At 42.0% G+C, this 24241-nt stretch overlaps 1 protein-coding gene across 1 annotated transcript in view; it reads left to right on the top strand.

Moving 5' to 3' along the window:
- LOC115138712 (eukaryotic translation initiation factor 4 gamma 3-like) overlaps positions 1–24241 on the top strand; it is a 77791-nt gene that overhangs the window by 31564 nt on the left and 21986 nt on the right. The window contains 1 exon segment of the mRNA XM_065000582.1: positions 21600–21767. Within this exon segment, the coding sequence (XP_064856654.1) occupies positions 21600–21767 (168 nt within the window).

Below are 24241 nucleotides of genomic sequence, written 5' to 3'. Positions count from 1 at the left end.
GGATAGAAAACACTCTGAAGTTTCTAAAATTGTTTGAATCATGTCTATGAGTATAACAGAATTTATTTAGCAGGCGAAACCCCGAGGACAAACCATTCAGATGTTTTGTTTGTTTTTGAGGTCACTCTCTTTTCAATGGGTTTTCATTGGGAATCCAGATTTCTAAGGTACCTCCTTGTAGTTCCTATCACTTCCACTGGATGTCAACAGTCTTTAGAAATTGGTTGAGTTTATTCCTTTTTGTAATGAAGAAGTACGGCCATCTTGAACGAGGGTCACTTGAAGTGTACTGTTAGATTAGAGGCGCATGACCAGAAAGCACGCTTCAGTTTGTTTTCTTCCTGTATTGAACACAGATCATCCCGTCTTCAATTTTATTGATTATTTACATTTAAAACTAAATAAAATACCTAAAGTTGTTTTACAAAAGTAGTTTGAAATGTTTTGGCAAAGTTTACAGGTAACTTTTGAGATATTTTGTAGTCACGTTGAGCTAGTTGGAACCGGTGTTTTTCTGGATCAAACGCGCCAAATAATTGGACATTTTGGATATATATCGACGGAATTAATTGAACAAAAGGACCATTTGTGATGTTTATGGGACATATTGGAGTGACAACAAAAGAAGCTCGTCAAAGGTAAGGTATGAATTCTACTTTTATTTCTGCGTTTTGTGTCGCGCCTGCAGGGTTGAAATATGGTTTCTAGCTTTGTTTATGGATGTGCTATCCTCAGATAATAGCATTGTTTGCTTTCTCCGAAGAGCATTTTTGAAATCTGACATGTTGGCTGGATTCACAACAAGTGTAGCTTTAATTTGCTATCTTGCATGTGTGATTTAATGAAAGTTTGATTTTTATGGTAATTTATTTGAATTTGGCACTCTACATTTTCCCTGGCTTTAGGCCAGAGAGGTTAAAGCAAGACTCCTGAACTCTCGTGTATTTTCCGCAGTATGCAATGATATTGGCAGCGACCATGTAACGCTTTTACAACATACAGAAGTGCGCTGTATGTTTTTTTTAAATTGAGAGACCAGCTTAAAGTTTTCTTTACTGACCATCTATTTCACTTGCCTGATCACTTGCATGATGATGAGTGTCTCACACTACTGGCATATCTGGGTGATGTTTTTTCTTGCTTAACCTCTCTAGAGTACGTGGGATGCTAACGTCCCACCTGACCAACATCCAGTGAGGTGCAGGGCGCCAAATTCAAACAGAAATCTCATACATGTATTGTACACCATTTTAAAGATAAACTTGTTGTTAATCCCACTACAGTGTCAGATTTCAAAAAGGCTTTACAACAAAAGCAAAACATGCGATTATGTTAGGTCAGTACCGAGTCTCAAAAAAACAGCCATTTTTCCAGCCAAAGAGGAGTCACAAAAAGCAAAAATAGAGATAAAAATGAATCAATAACCTTTGATGATCTTCATCAGATGGCACTCATAGGACTTCATGTTACACAATACATGTGTTTTGTTTGATAAAGTTCATATTTATATCCAGAAATCTCTGTTTACATTGGCGCGTTTATGTTTTGCCTCCAAAATATCCGGTGCAAGTGCAGAGAGCCACGTCAATTTACAGAAATACTCATCATAAATGTTGATGAAAATACAACTGTTATGCATGGAATTAAAGATCTACTTCTCCTTAATGCAACCGCTGTGTCAGATTTCAAAAAAGCTTTACGGAAAAAGCACACCATGGAATAATCTGAGTACAGCGCTCCAAGACCAAAACAAGAAATACAGATACACGCCATGTTATGGAGTCAACAAAAGTCAGAAATAGCATTATAAATATTCACTTACCTTTGATGATCTTCATCAGAATGCACTCCCAGGAATCCCAGTTCCACAATAAATGTTAGTTTTATTTAAGTCCATCATTTATGTCCAAATACCTCCTTTTTGTTCGCATTTAGTACAGTAATCCAAATGCGCAGGCACTAGGTCCAGACATAGTGAAAAAAGTTATATTACAGTTCGTAGAAACATATCAAACAATGTATATAATCAATCTTTAGGATGTTTTTATCATAAATCTTCTAATGTTTCAACCAGTGAATTACTTTGTCTTTAGAAATGAAAGGGAACAGAGCGAACTCTCACGGGCGCGCGCCTGACTGAGCACATGGCCTTCTGGCAGACCCATGACTCATGACTCAATCAGCTCTCATTCTCTCCCACGTCACAGTAGAAGCCTGAAGCAAGGTTCTAAAGACTGTTGACATCTAGTGGAATATGTAGGAAGTGAAATATGACCCCACAGACACTGTATATTGGATAGGCTAAGACTTGAAACCCTACAAATTTCCCACTTCTTGGTTGGATTATTTCTTAGGTTTTTGTCTGCCATATGAGTTCTGTTATACTCACAGACATCATTCAAACAGTTTTAGAAACTTCAGAGTGTGTTCTGTCCAAATCTAATCTAATAATATGCATATCCTAGCATCTGGGCCTGAGTAGCAGGCAGTTTACTCTGGGCACGCTTTTCATCCAGAAGTGAAAATACTGCCCCCTACCCCAAATGATCTGAATCTAGGATTACAGGGACTCTCCGCAACTATATTCAATGTGCGGGACAAAATTGAGGCTATGGTTAAGAAGTTGGAGCTCTTCTCTGTCTGCATTAACAAAGACGACACACAGGTCTTTCCATCATTGTATGATTTTTTTTTGTGTGCAAATGAACTCCAGTTTACAGACAATGTCAAATTGAGTGAGAAATTGAGTGAGCACCTGAGTGAGTTGGGTGCGCAATTACGCAGGTACTTTCCCTAAACGGATGACACAAACGACTGGATTCGTTATCCCTTTCATGCGCTGCCTCCAGTCGATATCTAAATGAGAGCCTCGTCGACAATTGCAATAAGCGGTTCTGTGAAAATGTAATTTAATCAGAAGCCACTGACAGATTTCTGGTTCGGGCTGCCCTCAGAGTATCCTGCCTTGGCAAATTGCGCTGTTAAGACACTAATTCCCTTTGCAACCACGTACCCATGTGAGAGTGGATTCTCGGCCCTCACTAGCATTAAAACTAAATACAGGCACAGACTGTGTGTGGAAAGTGATTTAAGTGTGAGACTCTCCAATACAACCCAACATTGCAGAGTTATGTGCATCCTTTCAAGCACACTCCTCTCATTAACCTGTGGTGAGTTATTCACAATTTTCGATTAACAAAAGGTTTTATACGGTTAAATGAAGAGCAAAATGGTTGATTTATTATATTATTATTCGTGCCGTGGTCCTATAAGAGCTATTTGTCACTTCCCACAAGCAGGGATGTGACACTCACACTCATTCTTATGTTTATTACGCATATCATATAGTGTTTGGCAGGCTTACAATGATGGCAAAAAACAATATGTGAGTGTGTGTTGACCCTGGTGCTAGATGGGGTAGGCATCTTGAGGTTGAATGTTTTGAAGGGGTACGGGACTATAAATAATTTGGGGACCACTGGTCTATCAATACACTTACTTTATAAGATGATACTCAATTTCCTATTGTGTGATGCTGTGGAAAACAATTGATGGCACCAAATAATGGGCTGGTGCCATCAACTTAACTTAGTGGCACCAATGCCACCAGGGGGAAATGTTAGTCTAGAGCCCTGCACTGTCTGTTTAGTTTACACATTCTTTACAGCTTAAAAACGAAGTGTGTGTGTGTGTAATGTATGACAGAAACATAGGGCATATCACTGAGCGCAGTCTACATCTGGGAAGATGTGGCTGTCACCTTAGGGCTCACTGCCACATGATTCATCATAACTGTCAGCTTCACCCCCCCACCTACCCGCTGCCGTGTGTGTGTGTTGCCCACACTCCGTTACCCTGCTTCTCCCAGTCTACTTACTCTGATGCCTGAGTTGACCCCCTCTCCACTGTGGTGTGTCAGAGCCACTGCTGTGCTGAGCCGTGCTGTCTGCCTGGAGGCAAGGGTCTGTGCGGGGGAGGAGACACAGTACAGGAGCCTCTCATACAGTGGAGCTCCGCTCTCTGGAGATGCTTCTTAATTTAGAACATATGAAAAATAGGGAAAAATTCAGAACCTCTGCTTGCAATCCAGACACATACAGTGCATTCGGAAAATATTCAGACCCATTGACTTTTTCCACATTTTGTTACGTTTTTGGCCTTATTCTAAAATTAAATTGTTTTATTTCCCTCATCAATCTTCACACTATACCCCATAATGACAGCAAAAACAGACCCTTTACTCAGCTGGCTGGTGTGTTTACGGACATTTTCAACCAATCCCTATCCCAGTCTGCTGTTCCCATTTGCTTCAAGAGGGCCAGCATTGTTCCTGTTCCCAAGAAAGCTAAGGTAACTCAGCTAAACATCTATCACCCCGTAGCACTCTTCCGTCATCATGAAGGATCAGATCACCTCCACCCTACCTGACACCCTAAACCCACTCAAATTTGCTTACTGCCCCAATAGGTCCACAGATGACGCAATCACACTGCACACTGCTGGACAAGAGGAATACCTATGTATATACATAATTCCTATGCTGTTCATCGATTACAGCTCAGCATTTAACACTATAGTACCCTCCAAACTGGGTCTCGACCCCGCCATGTGTAACTGGGTCCTGGACTTTCTGACGGGCCACCCCCAGGTGGTGAAGGTAGGAAACAACATCTCCACCCCGCTGATCCTCAACACTGGGGCCCCACAATGGTGCGTTCTCATCCCTCTCCTGTACTCTCTGTTCACCCATAACTGCATGGCCATGCACGCCTCCAACTCAATCATCAAGTTTGCAGATGACACAACAGTGGTAGGCTTGATTACTAACAACGACGAGAAGACCTACAGGGAGGATGTGAGGGCCCTCGGAGTGTGGTGTCAGGAAAATAACCTCAGACTCAACGTCAACAAAACAAAGGAGATGATCGTGGACTGTTCAGGAAACAGCATAGGGAGCATCCACATTGACAGGACAGTAGTGGAAAAGGTGGAATGTTTTAAGTTCCTTGGCCTACACATTGTGGACAAACTGAAATGGTCCACTCACACAGACAGTGTAGTGAAGAAGGTGCAATAGCGCCGCTTCAACCTCAGAAATTTGGCTTGTCACCAAAAACACTCTCAAACTTTTACAGATGCACAATCGAGAGCATCCTGTTTATTCTGTATTACCTCCTGGTACGGCAACTGCTCCGCCCACAACCGTAAGGCTCTCCAGAGGGTAGTGAGGTCTGCACAATGCATCACTGGGGGCAAACTACCTGCTCTCCAGGACACCTACACCACCCGGTGTCACAGGAAGGCCATAAAGATCATCAAGGACATCAACCACCCGAACCACTGCCTGTTCACCCCGCTATCATCCAGAAGGCGAGGTCAGTACAGGTGCATCAAAGCTGGGACCGAGAGACTGAAAAACAGCTTCTATCTCAAGGCCATCCGACTGTTAAACAGCCACCACTAACATTGAGTGGCTGCTGCCAACACACTGTCATTGACACTGACCCAACTCCAGCCACTTTAATAATGGGAATTGATGGGAAATGATGTAAATATATCACTAGCCACTTTAAACAATGCTACCTTATATAATGTTACTTACCCTACATTATTCATCTCATATGCATATGTATATACTGTACTCTAGATCATCGACTGCATCCTTATGTCACTAGCCACTTTAACTATGCCACTTTGTTTACTTTGTCTACATACTCATCTCATATGTATATACTGTACTCGATACCATCTACTGTATGCTGCTCTGTACCATCACCCATTCATATATCCTTATGTACATATTCCTTATCCCCTTACACTGTGTATAAGACAGTAGTTTTGGAATTGTTAGTTAGATTACTTGTTGGTTATCACTGCATTGTCGGAACTAGAAGCACAAGCATTTCGCTACACTCGCATTAACATCTGCTAACCATGTGTATGTGACAAATAAAATTTGATTTGATTTAACCATGTGTGTGACCAATACAATCTGATTTTATTTTGTACAAATGGTGGAAAAACAACCCAATTGTCATACTTGAGTAAAAGTAAAGATGCCTTAATAGAAAATTACTCAAGTAAAAGTGAAAATCACCAATAAAATACTACTTGAGTGAAAGTCTGACCTTTTTTAAATATGCTTATGTATCCAAAGTAAATGTAATTGCTAAAATATACGTATGTATCAAAAGCAAAAGTATTTATCATTTCACATTCCTTATGTTAAGACAACCAGATGGCACGATTTTACAAACAAAACATTTATGTTTAGTGAGTCTGCAAGATAAGATGACTAGGTATGTTCTCTTGATGTGTGAGAATTTGACAATTTTCCTGTCCTGCTAAGCATTCGAAATGTAAGGAGTACTTTTGGTTGTCAGGGAAAATGGACTAAAAAGTATGTTATTTTCTTTAGGAATGTAGTAAAGTGAAAGTTGACAATTAAACGGGCCTATTTATATAATGAATATGAATTTGGAGGGCGGTGTGCGCAAAGCTGTCATCAAGACAAAGGGTGGCTGCTTTGAATAGTCTCAATGTACGATGTAGAAAATAGTACAAAAATAAAGGAAAACCCTGGAATGAATAAGTGTGTCAAGTTTTGACTGGTACTATATATATATATATTTGCAAAATAATATATGGGGGATTGAAAGTGATGCAGACAATTACATTGATGGATTCTACACGTTATCTGCAATATTAAAGCTGATCTACCCCCTAAATAAAATATATGAATAGAAAAGTACAGATGCCCCCAAAAAATACTTAAGTAAAAATACTTCAAAGTACTAAAGTTCTTTACACCACTGCTCAGTACTTTGTTGAAGCACATTTGGCAGCGATTACAGCCTCGAGTCTTCTTGGGTATGACGCTACATCTTGGCACACCTGTATTTGGGGAGTTTTTCCCCATTCTTCTCTGCAGAGCCTCTCAAGCTGTCAGGTTGAATGGGGAGCGTCGCTGCACAGCTATTTTCAGGTCTCTCCAGAGATGTTAGATCGGGTTCAAGTCCGGGCTTTTGCTGGGCCACTCAAGGACATTCAGAGACTTGTCCCTAAGCCACTCTTGTGTTGTCTTGGCTGTGTGCTTAGGGTCGTTGTCCTATTTGAAGGTGAACCGTCGCCCAAGTCTGCGGTCCTGAGCGCTCCGGAGCAGGTTTCCATCAAGGATCTCTCTGTACTTTTCTCTGTTCATATTTCCCTTTTTTTTTATCCCCACAGCAGGATGCTACCACCGCCATGCTTCAAAGTTCAAAAGTGTTCGATCTTGGTTTCATCAGACCAGAGCATCTTTTTTCTTAAGGTCTGAGAGTCCTTTAAGTGACTTTTGGCTAAATCCAAGTGGACTGTCATGTGCCTATTACTGAGGAGTGGCTTACATCTGGCAACTCCAAAAAGGCCTGATTGGTGGAGTGCTGCAGAGATGGTTGTCCTTGTGGAAGGTTCTCTCATCTCCACATAGGAATTCTGGAGCTCTGTCAGTGACCATCGGGTTCTTTGTCACCTCCCTGACCAATGCCCTTCTGCCCCAATTACTCCGTGTGCCCGGCGGCCAGCTCTAGGAAGAGTCTTGACGGTTCCAAACTTCCTCCATTTATGAATGATGGAGGCCACTTTGTTCTTCGGGACCTTCAATGCTGCAGACATTTTTTGATACCCTTCCTCAAATCTGTGCCTCGGCACAATCTTTTCTCTGAGCTCTACGGACAATTTGTTCAGTTTTTACTCTGACATGCACAGTCAACTGTGGGACCGTTTTATATAGACAGATGTGTGCCTTTCCGAATCTTGTCCAATCAATTGAATATACCACAGATGGACTCCATTGAAGTTCTAGAAACATCTCAAGGATGATGAATTGAAATAGGATGCACCTGAGCTCAATTGAGTCTCATAGGGTCTGAATTACATACAGTGGGGCAAAAAAGTATTTAGTCAGCCACCAATTGTGCAAGTTCTCCCACTAAAAAAGATGAGAGGCCTGTAATTTTCATCATAGGTACACTTAAACTATGACAGACAAAATGAGAAAAAAAAATCCAGAAAATCACATTGTAGGATTTTTTATGAATTTGGCGAGTGGCTCACCCAGCTCAATGTAACATCGATAGGCTTAGGCTACTTCTTGACACTCAAATGTTCTCTGTACCCATCATGAGGTTGCTACAACCTAGCCTGTGAAATAGCCTATGAACGTTTACAACAGGGAATTTTGAGTATTAAAGGTGACAGTGAGTGACACATTAAGTACCACCTTGCACACTCTTGGCTGCATCTATCTGATATAGGGAGTAATCATTAGTCCAACAGTTGCAAATGTGAATTTCTATTGGGCAAATTCTGGTATTTGTATCTCCGTTCGATTTGCTTCCATTTAAGAAAAGTTTTTCAATAGAATCGATGGAATGAATACACCCCTGGTCACACGCAAATACAGTTCACTTTCAGCTGTCTGTGACCAGGTGAAAAAAACCTTTCCAAGCCAAACATTCATATTATGACTCCTGTAACCGCTACACACAACCTGCATTGTCACATCATGGTATGAAAGATGGCTGCCGTTTTATTGGCTCTCAACCAACTGTGCTATTTAGTTATTTTTTTTTGCATTGTTTGTAGCTTATTTTGTACATAATGTTGCTGCTACCGTCTCTTATGATCAAAAAGAGCTTCTGGACATCAGAACAGCGATTACTCACCTCAAATTGGACAATGCATTTTCTTTCATGAGTCTGATGGGAAGGATATACTCCAAACACCCGAACAGGCCTTCATCCCCATAATTCACTGGAGAAAGAAAGAGATTTTGTGGAACGAGATCTGGGTGCCTTCTGAGGATTAGGTGACGAGTGGCTAATCTGCCTTTGCCATCCGTACTTTTAGCTAACGTTCAATTGCTGGAAAATAAATGGGACGAACTGAAAGCACGTGCAGTTGAAGTTGGAAGTTTACATACACCTTAGCCAAATACATTTAAACTCAATTTTTTACAATTCCTGACATTTAATCCAAGTAATAATTCCCTCTCTTAGGTCAGTTAGACTCACCACTTTATTTTAAGAATGTGAAATGTCCGAATAATAGAAGTGATTTATTTCAGCTTTTATTTCTTTCATCGCATTCCCAATGGGTCAGAAGTTTACATACACTCAATTTAGTATTTGGTAGCATACCCTTTAAATTGTTTAACTTGGGTCAAATGTTTCAGGTAGCCTTCCACAAACTTCCCACAATAAGTTGGGTGAATTTTGGCCCATTCCTCCTGACAGAGCTGGTGTAACTGAGTCAAGTTTGTTGGCCTCGTTGCTCGCACATGCTTTTTCAGTTCTGCCCACAAATGTTCTATAGGATGAGGTCAGGGCTTTGTGATGGCTTCTCCAATAACTTGACTTTGTTGTCCCTAAGCCATTTTGCCACAACTTTGGAAGTATGCTTGGGGTCATTGTCCATTTGGAAGACCCATTTGCGACCAAGCTTTACCTTCCTGGCTGGTGTCTTGAGATGTTGCCTCAATATATCCACATAATTTTCCTACCTCATGATGGCATCTATTTTGTGAAGTGCACCAGTCCCTCCTGCAGCAAAGCACCCCCACAACATGATGCTGCCACCTCGGTGCTTCACGGTTGGGTTTGTGTTCTTCGGCTTGCAAGCCTCCCCCTTTTTCCTCCAAACATAACAATGGTCATTATGGTCAAACAGTTATATTTTTGTTTCATCAGACCAGAGGACATTTCTAAAGAAGGTACCGTCTTTGTCCCCATATGCAGTTGCAAACCGTGGTCTGGCTTTTTTATTGCGATTTTGGAGCAGTGGCTTCTTCCTTGCTGAGCGGCCTTTCAGGTTGTCAATACAGGACTCGTTTTACTGTGGATATAGATACTTTTGTACCGGTTTCCTCCAGCATCTTCACATGGTCCTTTGCTGTTGTTCTGGGATTGATTTGCACTTTTCACACCAAAGTATGTTCATCTCTAGGAGACAGAACAGAACGCGTCTCCTTCCTGAGCGATATGACGGCTGCGTGGTCCCATGGTGTTAATACTTGCGTACTATTGTTTGTATAAATGAATGTGTTCCCTTCAGGTGTTTGAAAATTGCTCTCAAGGATGAACCAGCCTAGTGGGGGTGTAGAGTTTTTTTTCCTGCAGTCTTGACTGATTTCTTTTCATTTTCCCATGATGTCAAGCAAAGAGACACTGAGTTTGAAGGTAGACCTTGAAATACATCCACAGGTACACCTCCAAATGACTCAAATGATGCTTATCTTGACTTGGAAGAGTTCCAATGGTGGATAGCCATAGCCAGCTAGCTAACAACATAGCATCCCTCTCTGTTTGAGCCGGGTGTTTGTGTAGGCTAAACTAGGTAGCTGCATTCTCTAGCAAAATGAAAGATACAACCAAATAAAGCTAGTTCTATCGCTTATCCTTAATTTTGTGGAAATTAATTCACTACTGTTCAACTATTGTCTCTCTGAGTCAACTATTTCCCACATTTTATGCACTGCAGTGCTAGATAGCTGTAGCTTTTGCTTTCAGTATTAGATTCATTCTCTGACCCTTTGATTGGGCGGACAACATGTCAGTTGTTGCTGCAAGAGCTCTGATAGGTTGGAAGACGTCCTCCGGAAGTTGTCATAATTACCTTGTAAATCCATTGAAGGGGGTGAGAACCTTGAGCCTTTTGTATTGAAGTCAATGTTCCCAGAGGAGGACAGAAGCTGACTGTCCTCCGGCTACACCAGGGTGCTACCCTACAGAGTGCCCCTGAGGCTATTGTAGACCTTCACTGCAAAACATTGTGTTTTAATCAATTATTTGGTGACATTTAAATATATTTGGTGTAGTTTTATCTAAAGTATAATTTAATGTTAAACATTTATCCTCTGAGTAGCCTCCACTGGCACACACACACACACACTAGTCTCTCCCTTTCTCTTTCACACACGCACAGCTTTAAGTGCTGTTAAAGCCTCAGTCTAAATCAGTGTGACTTTAGAAAAAAAGAACAGGCTCTATGTATACAGTGAACAAAGAGCTTTTTAACTTGTCTAACAATGTTACGAAAACACTGTAACCATCTGTACTGTTCAGATAACTTTGCACAAGTAGGCCTACACACTCTTCCTCCTACACCCTCTTTCTCTCTCACTTACTCTCACACACAATCATACACACCCCACTCTTGCATATGCAACCTACCTTTGAAGCATCTCTTTGACTAGCCTATTCCTTTTCAGTTTTTCCTGTGCCATCCAAATTTGTGCATAGCCTAGTCAGTGGTCAAGTTCAGATTGCTTGCTAGGTAGGTAACATGACTAGCTGGCTAAACATTGTGTTTTCTAACCAAAAAATTGCGACTCACAAGTAGTTTAAAACAGTCTGCGACATGCACACGAATCCGGTAGAAAGAAAAAAACAGCTACGGTAATATTGGGCATAACATAATGGTTTTGGCTGGAAGCACACAGCCTTCATCAGTGTAAAGGCACAAGCATTGACTGTAGCTGTGTTTTGGTGTTGTGTTCTGCGCTTAAAGGGGTCTATCAAACACATGGACTTCAAAGTTTCTGTGCGGTGAAGAAATAGTGACTTGATTAACCGCTGACTTTTTTTTACAGTTAAAACGTGTTAACTCTGACTTAACTTTGACAGCCCTATTGTTTTCACATTGAGAGCTCTAAATCCATCAGAGAACATCACAGCAAGATGACACTGTTATTGCTGCAATTACTATACTCTCCTATCTCATATACAGTGTTGAAAGCGGAGCACCGAGGTTCACAGCCAGAGGAAATTGATCCTTTTCCTGAATAGGCCAGAAAATGTGACGTATCGCCCCCTATACAGATTGTCTTACCTTCGTATCTTCATACCGACTTCGACACATCCCGGGATATTCGCTAATACCGATATTGAACACAAGTGATGCTTTTTTTCAAGCCCCTGTAATCCGAAGGTTAACGAGACTAACAATTACAGTGGGGCAAAAAAGTATTTAGTCAGCCACCAATTGTGCAAGCTCTCCCACTTAAAAAGATGAGAGGCCTGTAATTTCATCATAGGTACACTTCAACTATGACAGACAAAATGAGAGAAAAAAATCCAGAAAATCACATTGTAGGATTTTTTATGAATTTATTTGCAAATTATGGTGGAAAATAAGTATTTGGTCACCTACAAACAAGCAAGATTTCTGGCTCCAACAGACCTGTAACTTCTTCTTTAAGAGGCTCCTCTGTCCTCCACTCGTTACCTGTATTATTGGCACCTGTTTGAACTTATCAGTATAAAAGACACCTGTCCACAACCTCAAACAGTCACACTCCCAACTCCACTATGACCAAGACCAAAGAGCTGTCAAAGGACACCAGAAATAAAATTGTAGACCTGCACCAGGCTGGGAAGACTGAATCTGCAATAGGTAAGCAGCTTGGTTTGAAGAAATCAACTGTGGGAGCAATTATTAGGAAATTGAAGACATACAAGACCACTGATAATCTCCCCCGATCTGGGGCTCCATGCAAGATCTCACCCCGTGGGGTCAAAATGATCACAAGAACACTGAGCAAAAATCCCAGAACCACACGGGGGGATCTAGTGAATGACCTGCAGAGAGCTGGGACCAAAGTAACAAAGCCTACCATCAGTAACACACTACGCTGCCAGGGACTCAAATCCTGCAGTGCCAGACGTGTCCCCCTGCTTAAGCCAGTACATGTCCAGGCCCATCTTAAGTTTGCTAGAGAGCATTTGGATGATCCAGAAGAAGATTGGGAGAATGTCATATAGACAGATGAAACCAAAATATAACTTTTTGGTAAAAACTCAACCCGTCGTGTTTGGAGGACAAAGAATGATGAGTTGCATCCAAAGAACACCATACCTACTGTGAAGCATGGGGGTGGAAACATCATGCTTTGGGGCTGTTTTTCTGCAAAGGGACCAGTACGACTGATCCGTGTAAAGGAAAGAATGAATGGGGCCATGTATCGTGAGATTTTGAGTGAAAACCTCCTTCCATCAGCAAGGGCATTGAAGATGAAACATGGCTGGGTCTTTCAGCATGACAATGATCCCAAACACACCGCCCGGGCAACGAAGGAGTGGCTTCGTAAGAAGCATTTCAAGGTCCTGGGGTGGCCTAGCCAGTCTCCAGATCTCAACCCCATAGAAAATCTTTGGAGGGAGTTGAAAGTCTGTGTTGCTCAGCAACAGCCCCAAAACATCACTGCTCTAGAGGAGATCTGCATGGAGGAATGGGCCAAAATACCAGCAACAGTGTGTGAAAACCTTGTGAAGACTTACAGAAAACGTTTGACCTCTGTCATTGCCAACAAAGGGTATATAACAAAGTATTGAAAAACTTTTGTTATTGACCAAATACTTATTTTCCACCATAATTTGCAAATAAATTCATTAAAAATCCTACAATGTGATTTTCTGGGGGAAAAAATCTCATTTTGTCTGTCATAGTTGAAGTGTACCTATGATAAATTACAGGCCTCTCATCTTTTTTAAGTGGGAGAACATGCACAATTGGTGGCTGACTAAATACCTTTTTGCCCCACTGTACATGTAAATTCCCATAGGGAATGCTAGCTAAATTATAACCGGTGCAAACTATTTGACAAACTATTTTCAGGACAGACATCCCAAAAAGCTACTCACAAATATTAGACCGCAAGGCTCTTGGTGCAGAGGGGGGGGGTTCTCTGCTGTTACGAAAAGAAGCTTGGTCAAGAAGCTAACCACTTAGCTAGATAACATGCTACTAAATTAGCAAACCAAATCAAAACTGCAGGACTTTTTAGCACAGTTAACTTAATAGTTATAAGCTGCCAAACATTTAGTTGTAAATTCCATACTGTAACTAGATCATGTGGCAGGTGCGGCTCCGGTCTCTTGTGGATATGTGCTTGTAAACAAAAATCATGGGACTATACTACCGGTAAGCTTCATAATGAAAATTGTGACTGACGAAATGTGGAACGTGATCTGCTTTATCTCCTAAAGTAATTGCAGAAGTTGACTGCAGATATTTACATAAAAAGTAGCTACAAATATTCAAAAAAAAAAATATTAAATTTAAATAAAGAAATAGTTTCTGTTCACGGTATTAGAAAAACCATCCCGTGGCCATTTCCAAATACCCCGGTGTATGGTGTGTGTGTGTATATATACGGTATACCACCCAAGCCTAGTGTCAGATTTCACGGCATGTGAAGCAGGACTACCAGAGGTTTAACCGAGTACACAGCAATTGATGTTACAACGTCTGTAAACACGTCAGCCGTGTAGGGGACTTAACATTTTTGTTATTAATGTTGAACAGATGTGATTTGTTTTATGTAATTGACCAATCTCATCATTCTGGTTGATAGGTACATGTATACACAGTATTGAGTAGTGTCAGTTTCAAATGACTGTGTGGGTTTGTTGGCGGTCTGCAGGCATGACATCAATGGAAACTATGTTCCTGGAAGGCTTTGGTCTGCTCTGTGGCCGAGGAGAGGACTGCTTTCTGGACTCTCCCTTCCTTTCCCTATGCTCGGCTGTGCAGGTCCTGCCCCTCCCCCTCCCTTCCTGTCATTCTGCCTGTCAGTGGAATCAGTCACCGGCAGAGACTCATCCCCTGGCAACAGCAGTCCGATTAGCTGCCTTTATCCTGTCAACCAGAGAAAGTGGGCCAAACCGAGATATGTTAGGGATTAAGAGTGAACCAGGGTTGTTGAGAGAGAATTTTGTCAGAAGACAATCGGAGGAGAGAGAGAGGGAGAGTTACCATTACCTCACAGAGGCTCATGTGCAGCAGCAACAGGTGTGTGGGCAGCAGAAAGCCCAGGGGAGCAGAGGTGAGCCGGCCAGCCTGCATTATCTCTGCTGTGCCAGGCCTGCTACTACAGCAGCACCTGCAGTGTTTTACAGCTCACAGTACAGGACAGTGTCAGGGAAAGGGATACAGCACGAATAACACTGCATGCCCAGCACTGCAAAGGGACAGACCGGGCAGCACAGCCCATGGCAGAGGCTAAGTCTGCACAGCAAGGCACAACCCGCTTCATGTACAGCATAGGTCCTCTGCTCCTCTGCACAGAGCCAGACAGGAGTTGATCCCTACCTTAAAGTGCCTAATTTACATTCCTCAGCAGGAGCAAGTCTAATGACCTGTGGAGTTCTGTGTGTGTGTGCTAGGGTTGCAAAACTATCAGTATCAGTTACCGGATTTTTCTTTATACTTAAAAATGTTTTTATAATACTATTTGTCCATAGGGCTTGGCGATATAGCCTAAAAATCATATCTTGATTTTTCTTTTAACCTTTTATGGGTGGTTCACGTACATACAGTGGGGAGAACAAGTATTTGATACACTGCTGATTTTGCAGGTTTTCCTACTTACAAAGCATGTAGAGGTCTGTAATTTTTATCACAGGTACACTTCAACTGTGAGACGGAATCTAAAACAAAAATCCAGAAAATCACATTGTATGATTTTTAAGTAATTAATTTGCATTTTATTGCATGACATACGTATTTGATACATCAGAAAAGCATAGCTTAATATTTGGTACAGAAACCTTTGTTTGCAATTACAGAGATCATACGTTTCCTGTAGTTCTTGACCAGGTTTGCACACACTGCAGCAGGGATTTTGGCCCACTCATCCATACAGACATTCTCCAGATCCTTCAGGTTTCGGGGATATCGCTGGGCAAAACGGACTTTCAACTGCTTCTTACGGAGCCACTCCTTAGTTGCCCTGGCTGTGTGTTTCGGGTCGTTGTCATGCTGGAAGACCCAGCCACGACCCATCTTCAATGCTCTTACTGAGGGAAGGAGGTTGTTGGCCAAGATCTTGCGATACATGGTCCCATCCATCCTCTCCTGCAGAAAAGCATCCCCAAAGAATGATGTTTCCACCTCCATGTTTCACGGTTGGGATGGTGTTCTTGGGGTTGATTTCATCCTTCTTCTTCCTCCAAACATGGCGAGTGGAGTTTAGACCAAAAAGCTCTATTTTTGTCTCATCAGACCACATGACCGTCTCCCATTCCTCCTCTGGATCATCCAGATGGTCATTGGCAAACTTCAGACGGGACTCTGGACATGTGCTGGCTTGAGCAGGGGGACCTTTTAATCCATGACGGCGTAGTGTGTTACTAATGGTTTTCTTTGAGACTGTGGTCCTAGCTTTCTTCAGATCCTTGACCAAGTCCTGCCGTGTAGTTCTGGGCTGATCCCTCACCTTCCTCATGATCATTGATGCCCCACGAGGTGAGATCTTGCATGGAGCCCCAGATCGAGGGTGATTGACCGTCATCATGAACTTCTTCCATTTTCTAATAATTGCGCCAACAGTTGTTGCCTTCTCACCAAGCTGCTTGCCTATTGTCCTGTAGCCCATCCCAGTCTTGTGCAGGTCTACAATTTTATCCCTGATGTCCTTACACCCTCTCTGGTCTTGGCCATAGTGGAGAGGTTGGAGTCTGTTTGATTGAGTTTGTTGACAGGTGTCTTTTTATACAGGTAACGAGTTCAAACAGGTGCAGTGAATACAAGTAATGAGTGGAGAACAGGAGGGATTCTTAAAGAAAAACGAACAGGTCTGTGAGAGCTGGAATTCTTACTGGTTGGTAGGTGATCAAATACGTTTCATGCAATACAATGCTAATTAATTACTTCAAAATCATACAATGTGATATTCTGGATTTTTGTTTTAGATTCCGTCTCTCACAGTTGAAGTGTACTTATGATACAAATTACAGACCTCTACATGCTTTGTAAGTGGGAAAACCTGCAAAATCGGCAGTGTATCAAATACTTGTTCTCCCCACTGTATGTCTTAATTTAAAATAAAAGTTTTAAATTATTATTATTTGTTCTTTTTTGTTGTTCTATTTTACCCCCCTTTTCTCCCAAATTTCATGATATCCAATTACGATCTTGTCTCATCGCTGCAACTCCCCAACAGGCTCGGGAGAGGCGAAGATTGACTCATGCATCCTCCTAAACATGACCTGCCAAACCATGCTTCTTAACACCGTCCGCTTAACCCGGAAGCCAGTTGCACCAATGTGTCGGAGGAAATATTGTTCAACTGACGATGAAGTCAGCCTACAAGCGCCCAGTTGACCACAAGGAGTCGCTAGAGTGTGATGAGCCAAGTAAAGTCCCCCGGCAAAACCCTCTTATCACCCAGACGACGCTCGGCCAATTGTGTGCCGCCCTATGGGATTCCCGGGTCTGTTGTGACAGCCTGGGATTGATCCCAGGTCTCTCGTGACGCCTCAAGCACTGCGATGCAGTGCCTTAGACCACTGCACCACACGGGAGGCCCCTACGTCTTGATTAAAGAAAAAAAAATCTCTAAATAAGCTTTGTTGTACAATTAAAGGTGAAATATGCCGAATTTCAAACAGTCAGCAATAATCTAATGAATTCAGGGCTTGTGAAATTATACCTAGGCTAAATATAAGCCTCCCACAACCATAAGACCCACTAATAATTGTTTCAAATTTAACCAGAACCATGCATAATGCACATTCACTAATACTTCTTGTAGCCGGAATTATAGAAAAGGTCTCGTAAACAATCTTTCAAACACTAGCCCATGTGCTAGTGAATAGCCAGCTAATCTTTACTTCCAACTTGATCTATTTGCTAGGTAACAAGTTAGAACAGTTGAATTGTTATGAACCCACCCTTCTGTCTGTCTCCAACTGTTTGAACAGCATGCTAGCCAGTCCACCTTGTTCAGATGTTGAAATCAAGTGGCCTACTTTTATTTCTCAGAATGAGAACGAGTTGCCAATTCCTTTTGTGTTTTATGCTTATTGCACATTTATCAAACAGACTAGACAGATAGTATAAGTCTTAAGCTAAAGTGCTGATAGCGGTAGTTAAATGCCGCGCGACAAACTGAGCATTACTTTTTCAGAATCAATGTTCATTAATACTTCTGTTTCAGTTGTCCGCGCTGCGTTCAATTTGAGAGGAGTTGAAACATAAAAAGGGCATTTTTCGACATTTTTACTTCCGTATTACAGTAAAATGTCTCAATGTGCTTCTGTGTCCATATCAAATGCAATAGCGACTTGAAACTTCTCGTCAGAGAGGAAGAAATGATCTCTCGTGTGTGTGAGAGAGAATAAGATGCACATAGCACAGAAGGGGACTAGACCAAAAGGACATGAGAAGAAGCGGACATAAACGCTCATAAAAACACAAAATACCTAGATTCTTGCAATACAGGTAATGACGTGCTAAAACATACATACATTTGAATGAATCAAATAAATTCGAAAAATTTGCCCAGCCCTAATTGTCCATGAGTTTCTTGTGGAAAGACTGGTTCAGGAGAAAATAGCCTTCTGAAAAAAAGCATCTAATCAATAATGACATCTTACAACTATTTTTCACAACTGCCACCAGTTCAACCCCAATACATTTACAACAGACATATTGACTTAGTAAAATAAATAAAAATGTGTAAAATAAGGATGTAACGATACACATTGTTCCCGATTCAAATGTTTAAGATAAGACTGCATAGGTTCGCAGACCCCAAACCGATCCAAATGTAGCATGCATCGGTCAGAAAATCTATTAAAATGTAACGAATCACAGATTCACTCAAATGTTTTGCTCATATTTTCTATTCCTTCTCAAAATACCTCATACTTTGTGTCAAATCAAAGTTTATTTGTCACGTGCGCCGAATACAACAGTGAAATGCTTACTTACAGGCTTTGACAACTGATGTGTCCTCTCCTTCAGTGTCGAACTAAGCATCTAATTTTGCTTGGATAAAAACCCTAGTTAATATCAGAAGCCAATTCAAACTGTGCACTGTGCCCAGCTTTGCGTGCTGACCAAAGAAATCAACAGTTCTACTATATATGAATTGGCTATGTCATAGCTAATTTGTAAACAATAAATATTGTTACAATAGTAGTTAACACTTAATCTGCAAAAATGACAAATCAAGTAGTGGGTGATTTCAGAACCAAAGTGGGGGGGGACAAAAAACAGGCTACATTGGGGTTATGGTATGGACAGGCAAAAGCTACGGACAACGAACACAGTTGCATTTTATCGATGGCAATTTGAATGCACAGAGATACCGTGGTGAGAGCCTGAGGCCCTTTGTCGTACCGTTCATCCGCCGCCGTCATAGGTTTCAGCATGATAATGCATGGCCCCATGACGGAAGGATCTGTACACTATTCCTGGAAGCTGAAAATGTCCCAGTTCTTCCATGGCTTGCATACTCATCAGACATGTTGACCATGTTTGGGATGCTCTGAATCGATGTGTATGACAGTGCGTTCCAGTTCAAACAGCCATTGAAGAGACGTGGGACCACATTCCACAGGCCACAATCAACAGCCTGATCAACTCAACGTGACAGAGATGTCGCGCTGCATGAATGGTGGTCACATTAGAAATTGACTGAAATTGAAATCCATAGATTAGGGCCTGATGAATTTATTTCCATTGGCTGGTTTCCTTACATGAACTGTAACTCGGTAAAATCTTTGAAATCGCTGCATGTTGTTTGTTTTTGTAAGTCTTGAAAGAGAAAGATGCACAAGAATAAATTATATTCCAGGCTGATACCCTCATAACATCAACGTTATTCCCTAAATGTATGGGTTATATTTAGGATAATGTTTTACAGATTTTGTCATTTTATATTTCATTTTCAAAACTTTAATTATTTTTATCTCTCCTACATGTGAACTTAGTCTTTGGATGTTTCCAAAATTCTAGTAGATTACTGGTACATTTCTTAAGTTCTGAGTTACATTCCCTCCTTTTGCAACCCTAATGTGTACATTCTCTTGGCAATTCTTTGCCAAAATGTTACAGCTTCAGTACACTAACAAATACAGGATATAATATAACTCAAAACACGCACAAGCATATACAGTGCATTCGGAAAGTATTCCGACGCCTTGAGTTTTCCCACAATTTGTTACATTTCAGCCTTATTGTAAAATGTATTAAATATTTTTTTCCCTTATCAATCTACACACAATACCCCATGACAAAGCGAAAACGGGTTTTTAGAAAATGTTTCACATTTATTAAAAATAAAGAACACACACCTTTTTACATAAGTATTCAGACCATTTGCTATGAGACTTGAAATTGAGATCAGGTGTATCTTGTTTCCATTCATCATCCTTGAGATGTTTCTACAACTTGATTGGAGTCCACCTGTGGTAAATTCAATTGATTGGACATTATTTGGAAAGGCACACACCTGTCTATATAAGATCCCACATTTGACAGTGCATGTCAGAGCAAAAACCAAGCCATGAGGTTGAAGGAATTGTCCGTAGAGCTCCGAGACAGGTTTGTGTTTTTGACACAGATCTGGGGATGGTTGCCAAAAAATGTCTGCAGCATTGAAGGTCCCCAAGAACACAGTGGCCTCATCATTCTTAAATGGAAGAAAATGTGGAACCACCAAGACTCTTCCTAGAGCTGGCCGCCTACCAAAGCAATCTGGGGAGAAGGGCCTTGGTCGGGGAGGTGACCAAGAACCTGATGGTCACTCTGACAGAGCTCCAGAGTTCCTCTGTGGAGATGAGAGAACCTTCCAGAAGGACCAGCATCTCTGCAGCACTCCACCAATCAGGCCTTTATGGTGGAGTGGCCTGACGGAAGCCACTCAGTAAAAGGCACATGACAGCCCGCTTGGAGTTTGACGAAAGCCACTCAGACCTTGAGAAACAAGATTCTCTGGTCTGATGAAACCAAGATTGAACTCTTTGGCCTGAATGCCAAGCGTCACGTCTGGAGGAAACCTGGCACCATCCCTACTGTGAAGCATGCGGGTGGCATCATCATGGTGTGGGGATGTTTTACAGCGGCAGGGACTGGGAGACTACCTACCGGTAGTCATGATCGAGGGAAAGATTAACAGAGCAAAGTACAGAGATCCTTAAAGAACCTGCTCCAGAGCGCTCGGGCCTGCAGACTGGGGCGAAGGTTCACCTTCCAACAGGACAACAACCCTAAGCACACAGCCAAGACAACGCAGGAGTGGCTTCGGGACAGGTCTCTGAATGTCCTTGAGTGGCCCAGCCGGTGCCCGGACTTCAACCCGATCGAACATCTCTGGAGATAACTGAAAATAGTTGTCCAGTGCCCCTCCCCATCCAACCTGACAGAGCTTGAGAGGATCTGCAGAGAAGAATGGGAGAAACTCCCCAAATACAGGTGTGCTGAGCTTGTAATGTCATACCCAAGAAGACTCAAGGCTGTAATCGCTGCCAAAGGTGCTTCAGTAAAGCACTGAGTAAAGGGTCCGAATACTTTTGTAAATATTATATTTAAATTATTTTGTTTCATAAATTTGCAAAAATCTCTAGACCTGTTTTTGCTTTGTCATTATGGGGTATTGTGTGTAGATTGAGGAAAAAACTATTTTATCAATTTTAGAATAAGGCTCTAACGTAACAATGTGGAAAAAGTTGAGGGGTCTGAATAGTTTCTGAATGCACTGTACCCGACTGCCTCTGTCTTTTCATGTTGTAATTATCTGATGTCCTCTATCCTTTTCTCTTTGTGTGCTGTAGGTACCGAGGCATCCTGGTCCTCCCTACACGGCTCATGACATCACAAAGGGACACCCTAACTTGGCGGGCACACCGCCAGGGCATGCCCACTCACCGGCGCTCTCTCAGGTATCAGTACCCACAGCTTCCCCATATCGCTACCCTAAGGGCTGGGAGGCAGGCGGAGGGGTGAGTCTCTGCCGCCATCCTCTCTGCGTATGACCTTTTGGTCTGTCTGTCTGTTTTTATTTTTGTCTCTCGCTCTCTATCTCTCATTCTTTCTCCTCCTGTTGTTCTGTAACATCTTTATCAAAATGCCTGTTGCTGCATGCTTTGTTTGCATTCATTTCTTATGCACAGTGGCACAGTGGCCTGTTGATTGGTCAAATAGTGTTCTTGTATTTCTGTATGTCCTGTGTGCTGCCTGTCAATAAATAGTCCAAGAGAAGGACATGTGTTTTAATGATAGAGTTCCACAGGACATCAGCAACTTCTAAACTGCTGCGGCGTGTTCTCTCTGCTCTCCATAAGAGCCTGCTAAAGGGTTAATGTATTAGTCACCGGTACAGCAAGTCAATTACATTGCTGCTCCTGGGATTTGCTAGTTTCTCCTACTGCCTTGAAGTGCACGCACACACAAACAAACAAAAAAACTTATTGTCGATTCCAGAACGAGTCAACCTTTGCATAAAGTGTGTGTGTGATGAAAGGGTTCCCATATCCCACTGTGTTCAGCTGCTCTTTCTGGCCTATTAATAGTGTCTGCAGCCGGTGGCACAACTTGAATTATCCCAGCTATATAGCCACACCACGGCTCTTTGTAAAGCATCTGTGTGACCTCAAGAAGGCTCAACCAATCACCCAACGGATTATGTCGAGACTCATAAATATTCATGACATTTTTATTTCTCACATGCGCCGAATACAACATGTGTAGACCATAGCGTGAGATGCTTACCTACGAGCCCTTAACCCATAATGCAGTTAAGAAAAATTATGTTTTATAAATAAAGGGGAAAGAAGTAGCATAGTAAAATCACAGTAACGAGGCTATATTTACAGGGGGTACCAGTTCTGAGTCAATATGTGGGGGTACAGGTTAGTCGAGGTAATTTGTACATGTAGGTAGGGGGAAAGTGACTATGCATAGATGATAAAAAGCGAGTAGCAACAGCATTTAAAAAATACAAATACATTTAAAGGGAGGAGCGGGGGGTCAATGCAAATAGTCTGTTAAGCTGTTAAGGAGCCTTTTGGACCTAGACTTGGCGCTCTGGTGGGGAATAGGCTTTGTTGTGCCCTCTTCATGACTGTCTTGGTGTGTTTGGACCATGATCGTTTGTTGGTGTTGTGGACACCAAGGAACTTGAAGCTCTCGACCTGCTCCACTACAGCCCTGTCGATGAGAATGAAGGCGTGCTCGGCCCTCCTTTTCCTGTAGTCCACGACCATCTCCTTTGTCTTGATCATGTTGAGGGAGAGGTTGTTGTCCTGGCACCACACGGCCAGCTCTCTGACCTCCTCCCTATAGGCTGTGTCGTCGTTGTTGGTGATCAGGCCTTTCACCGTTGTGTAGTCGGCAAACTTAATGATGGTGTTGGAGTCTTGCTTGGCCATAGAGTCATGGGTGAACAGGGAGTTCAGGAGGGGGCCCCTGAGGCCCCCCTGTGTTGTGGATCAGCCTGGTAGATGTGTCCAGGATCCAGTTGCAGAGGGAGGTGTATTTGTCCCAGGGTTCTTAGCTTAGTGATGAGCTTTGAGAGCAGTTGAACGCTGAGCTATAGTCGATCAGCAGAGCAAACTTGTTAGCAGCTAGCTAGTGCTAGTTGGAATGGCCATTACTGTAGCTAGTTTACCAGCTTGCTGCTGAAGTTGTACTGCACCGAAGTATGTATTTGACTCTGATAGACTGGCACTTTTGACTCGGTACTTTGTAACATTTAGCCAACGCGATAACGTCGCAACTAGAGTAGTCAGCTGCTACAGAACTCGGTTAACTAAACACGGCCAAACTCCGTCTTATCATGAAAACATATTCATTGTGCTATTAGATATAATTGTACTACACTAGCTAGCTACCTTGAGGGAGTATTTATTAAGCATCGAGTGTGTTTACTGGCGCTGGGTTAACATCGCTTTCGTTTTATATGGATTGATGAGACTCACTGCCTTAGCTAGCAAGCAAACTAGCTTAGCTAGCAAGCAATTTATAATACTGATTCTACAACCACAATACTTATTAGCTAGATATATAATTAGGTAGTTAAGACTTGCTCGTGATGAAAACCTCAAAATTCGCTGCAGATTTTTGACTAATTTTTGACCCTGAGGATGGAGGTTCCGTAGACAATGTCACCTTGGTAACATTTTTTAATGTTATGACTGCGGATTATAGACAAAATACTTTAAAAAATCTATCCCATGAGTGTTTGCAAGTCATCATATAGCCCAATGGCCTTCTGCACCAATCTATATGACATAAGACAATGGTGTTTCACTAAACTACTACACTAGATTACCATGCTAACACACACGCTGTCCATTTCTTAATTGGTGAGGAGAGCAACAATTTGGTTGGTCTAAATGATTTTGACCCAGGTAAGATGTTCAAACCGTTGTAATTCATCAAATCTCTCCTCAACTTGTTGTTAACCACCATTTCC

Source organism: Oncorhynchus nerka, linkage group LG2 (genome assembly GCF_034236695.1).
Source record: "Oncorhynchus nerka isolate Pitt River linkage group LG2, Oner_Uvic_2.0, whole genome shotgun sequence".
Classification (NCBI taxonomy): Eukaryota; Metazoa; Chordata; class Actinopteri; order Salmoniformes; family Salmonidae; genus Oncorhynchus; species Oncorhynchus nerka.
The sequence above is the reverse complement of the archived record's forward strand: the minus strand, read 5'-3'. Positions and strand labels throughout refer to the sequence as shown.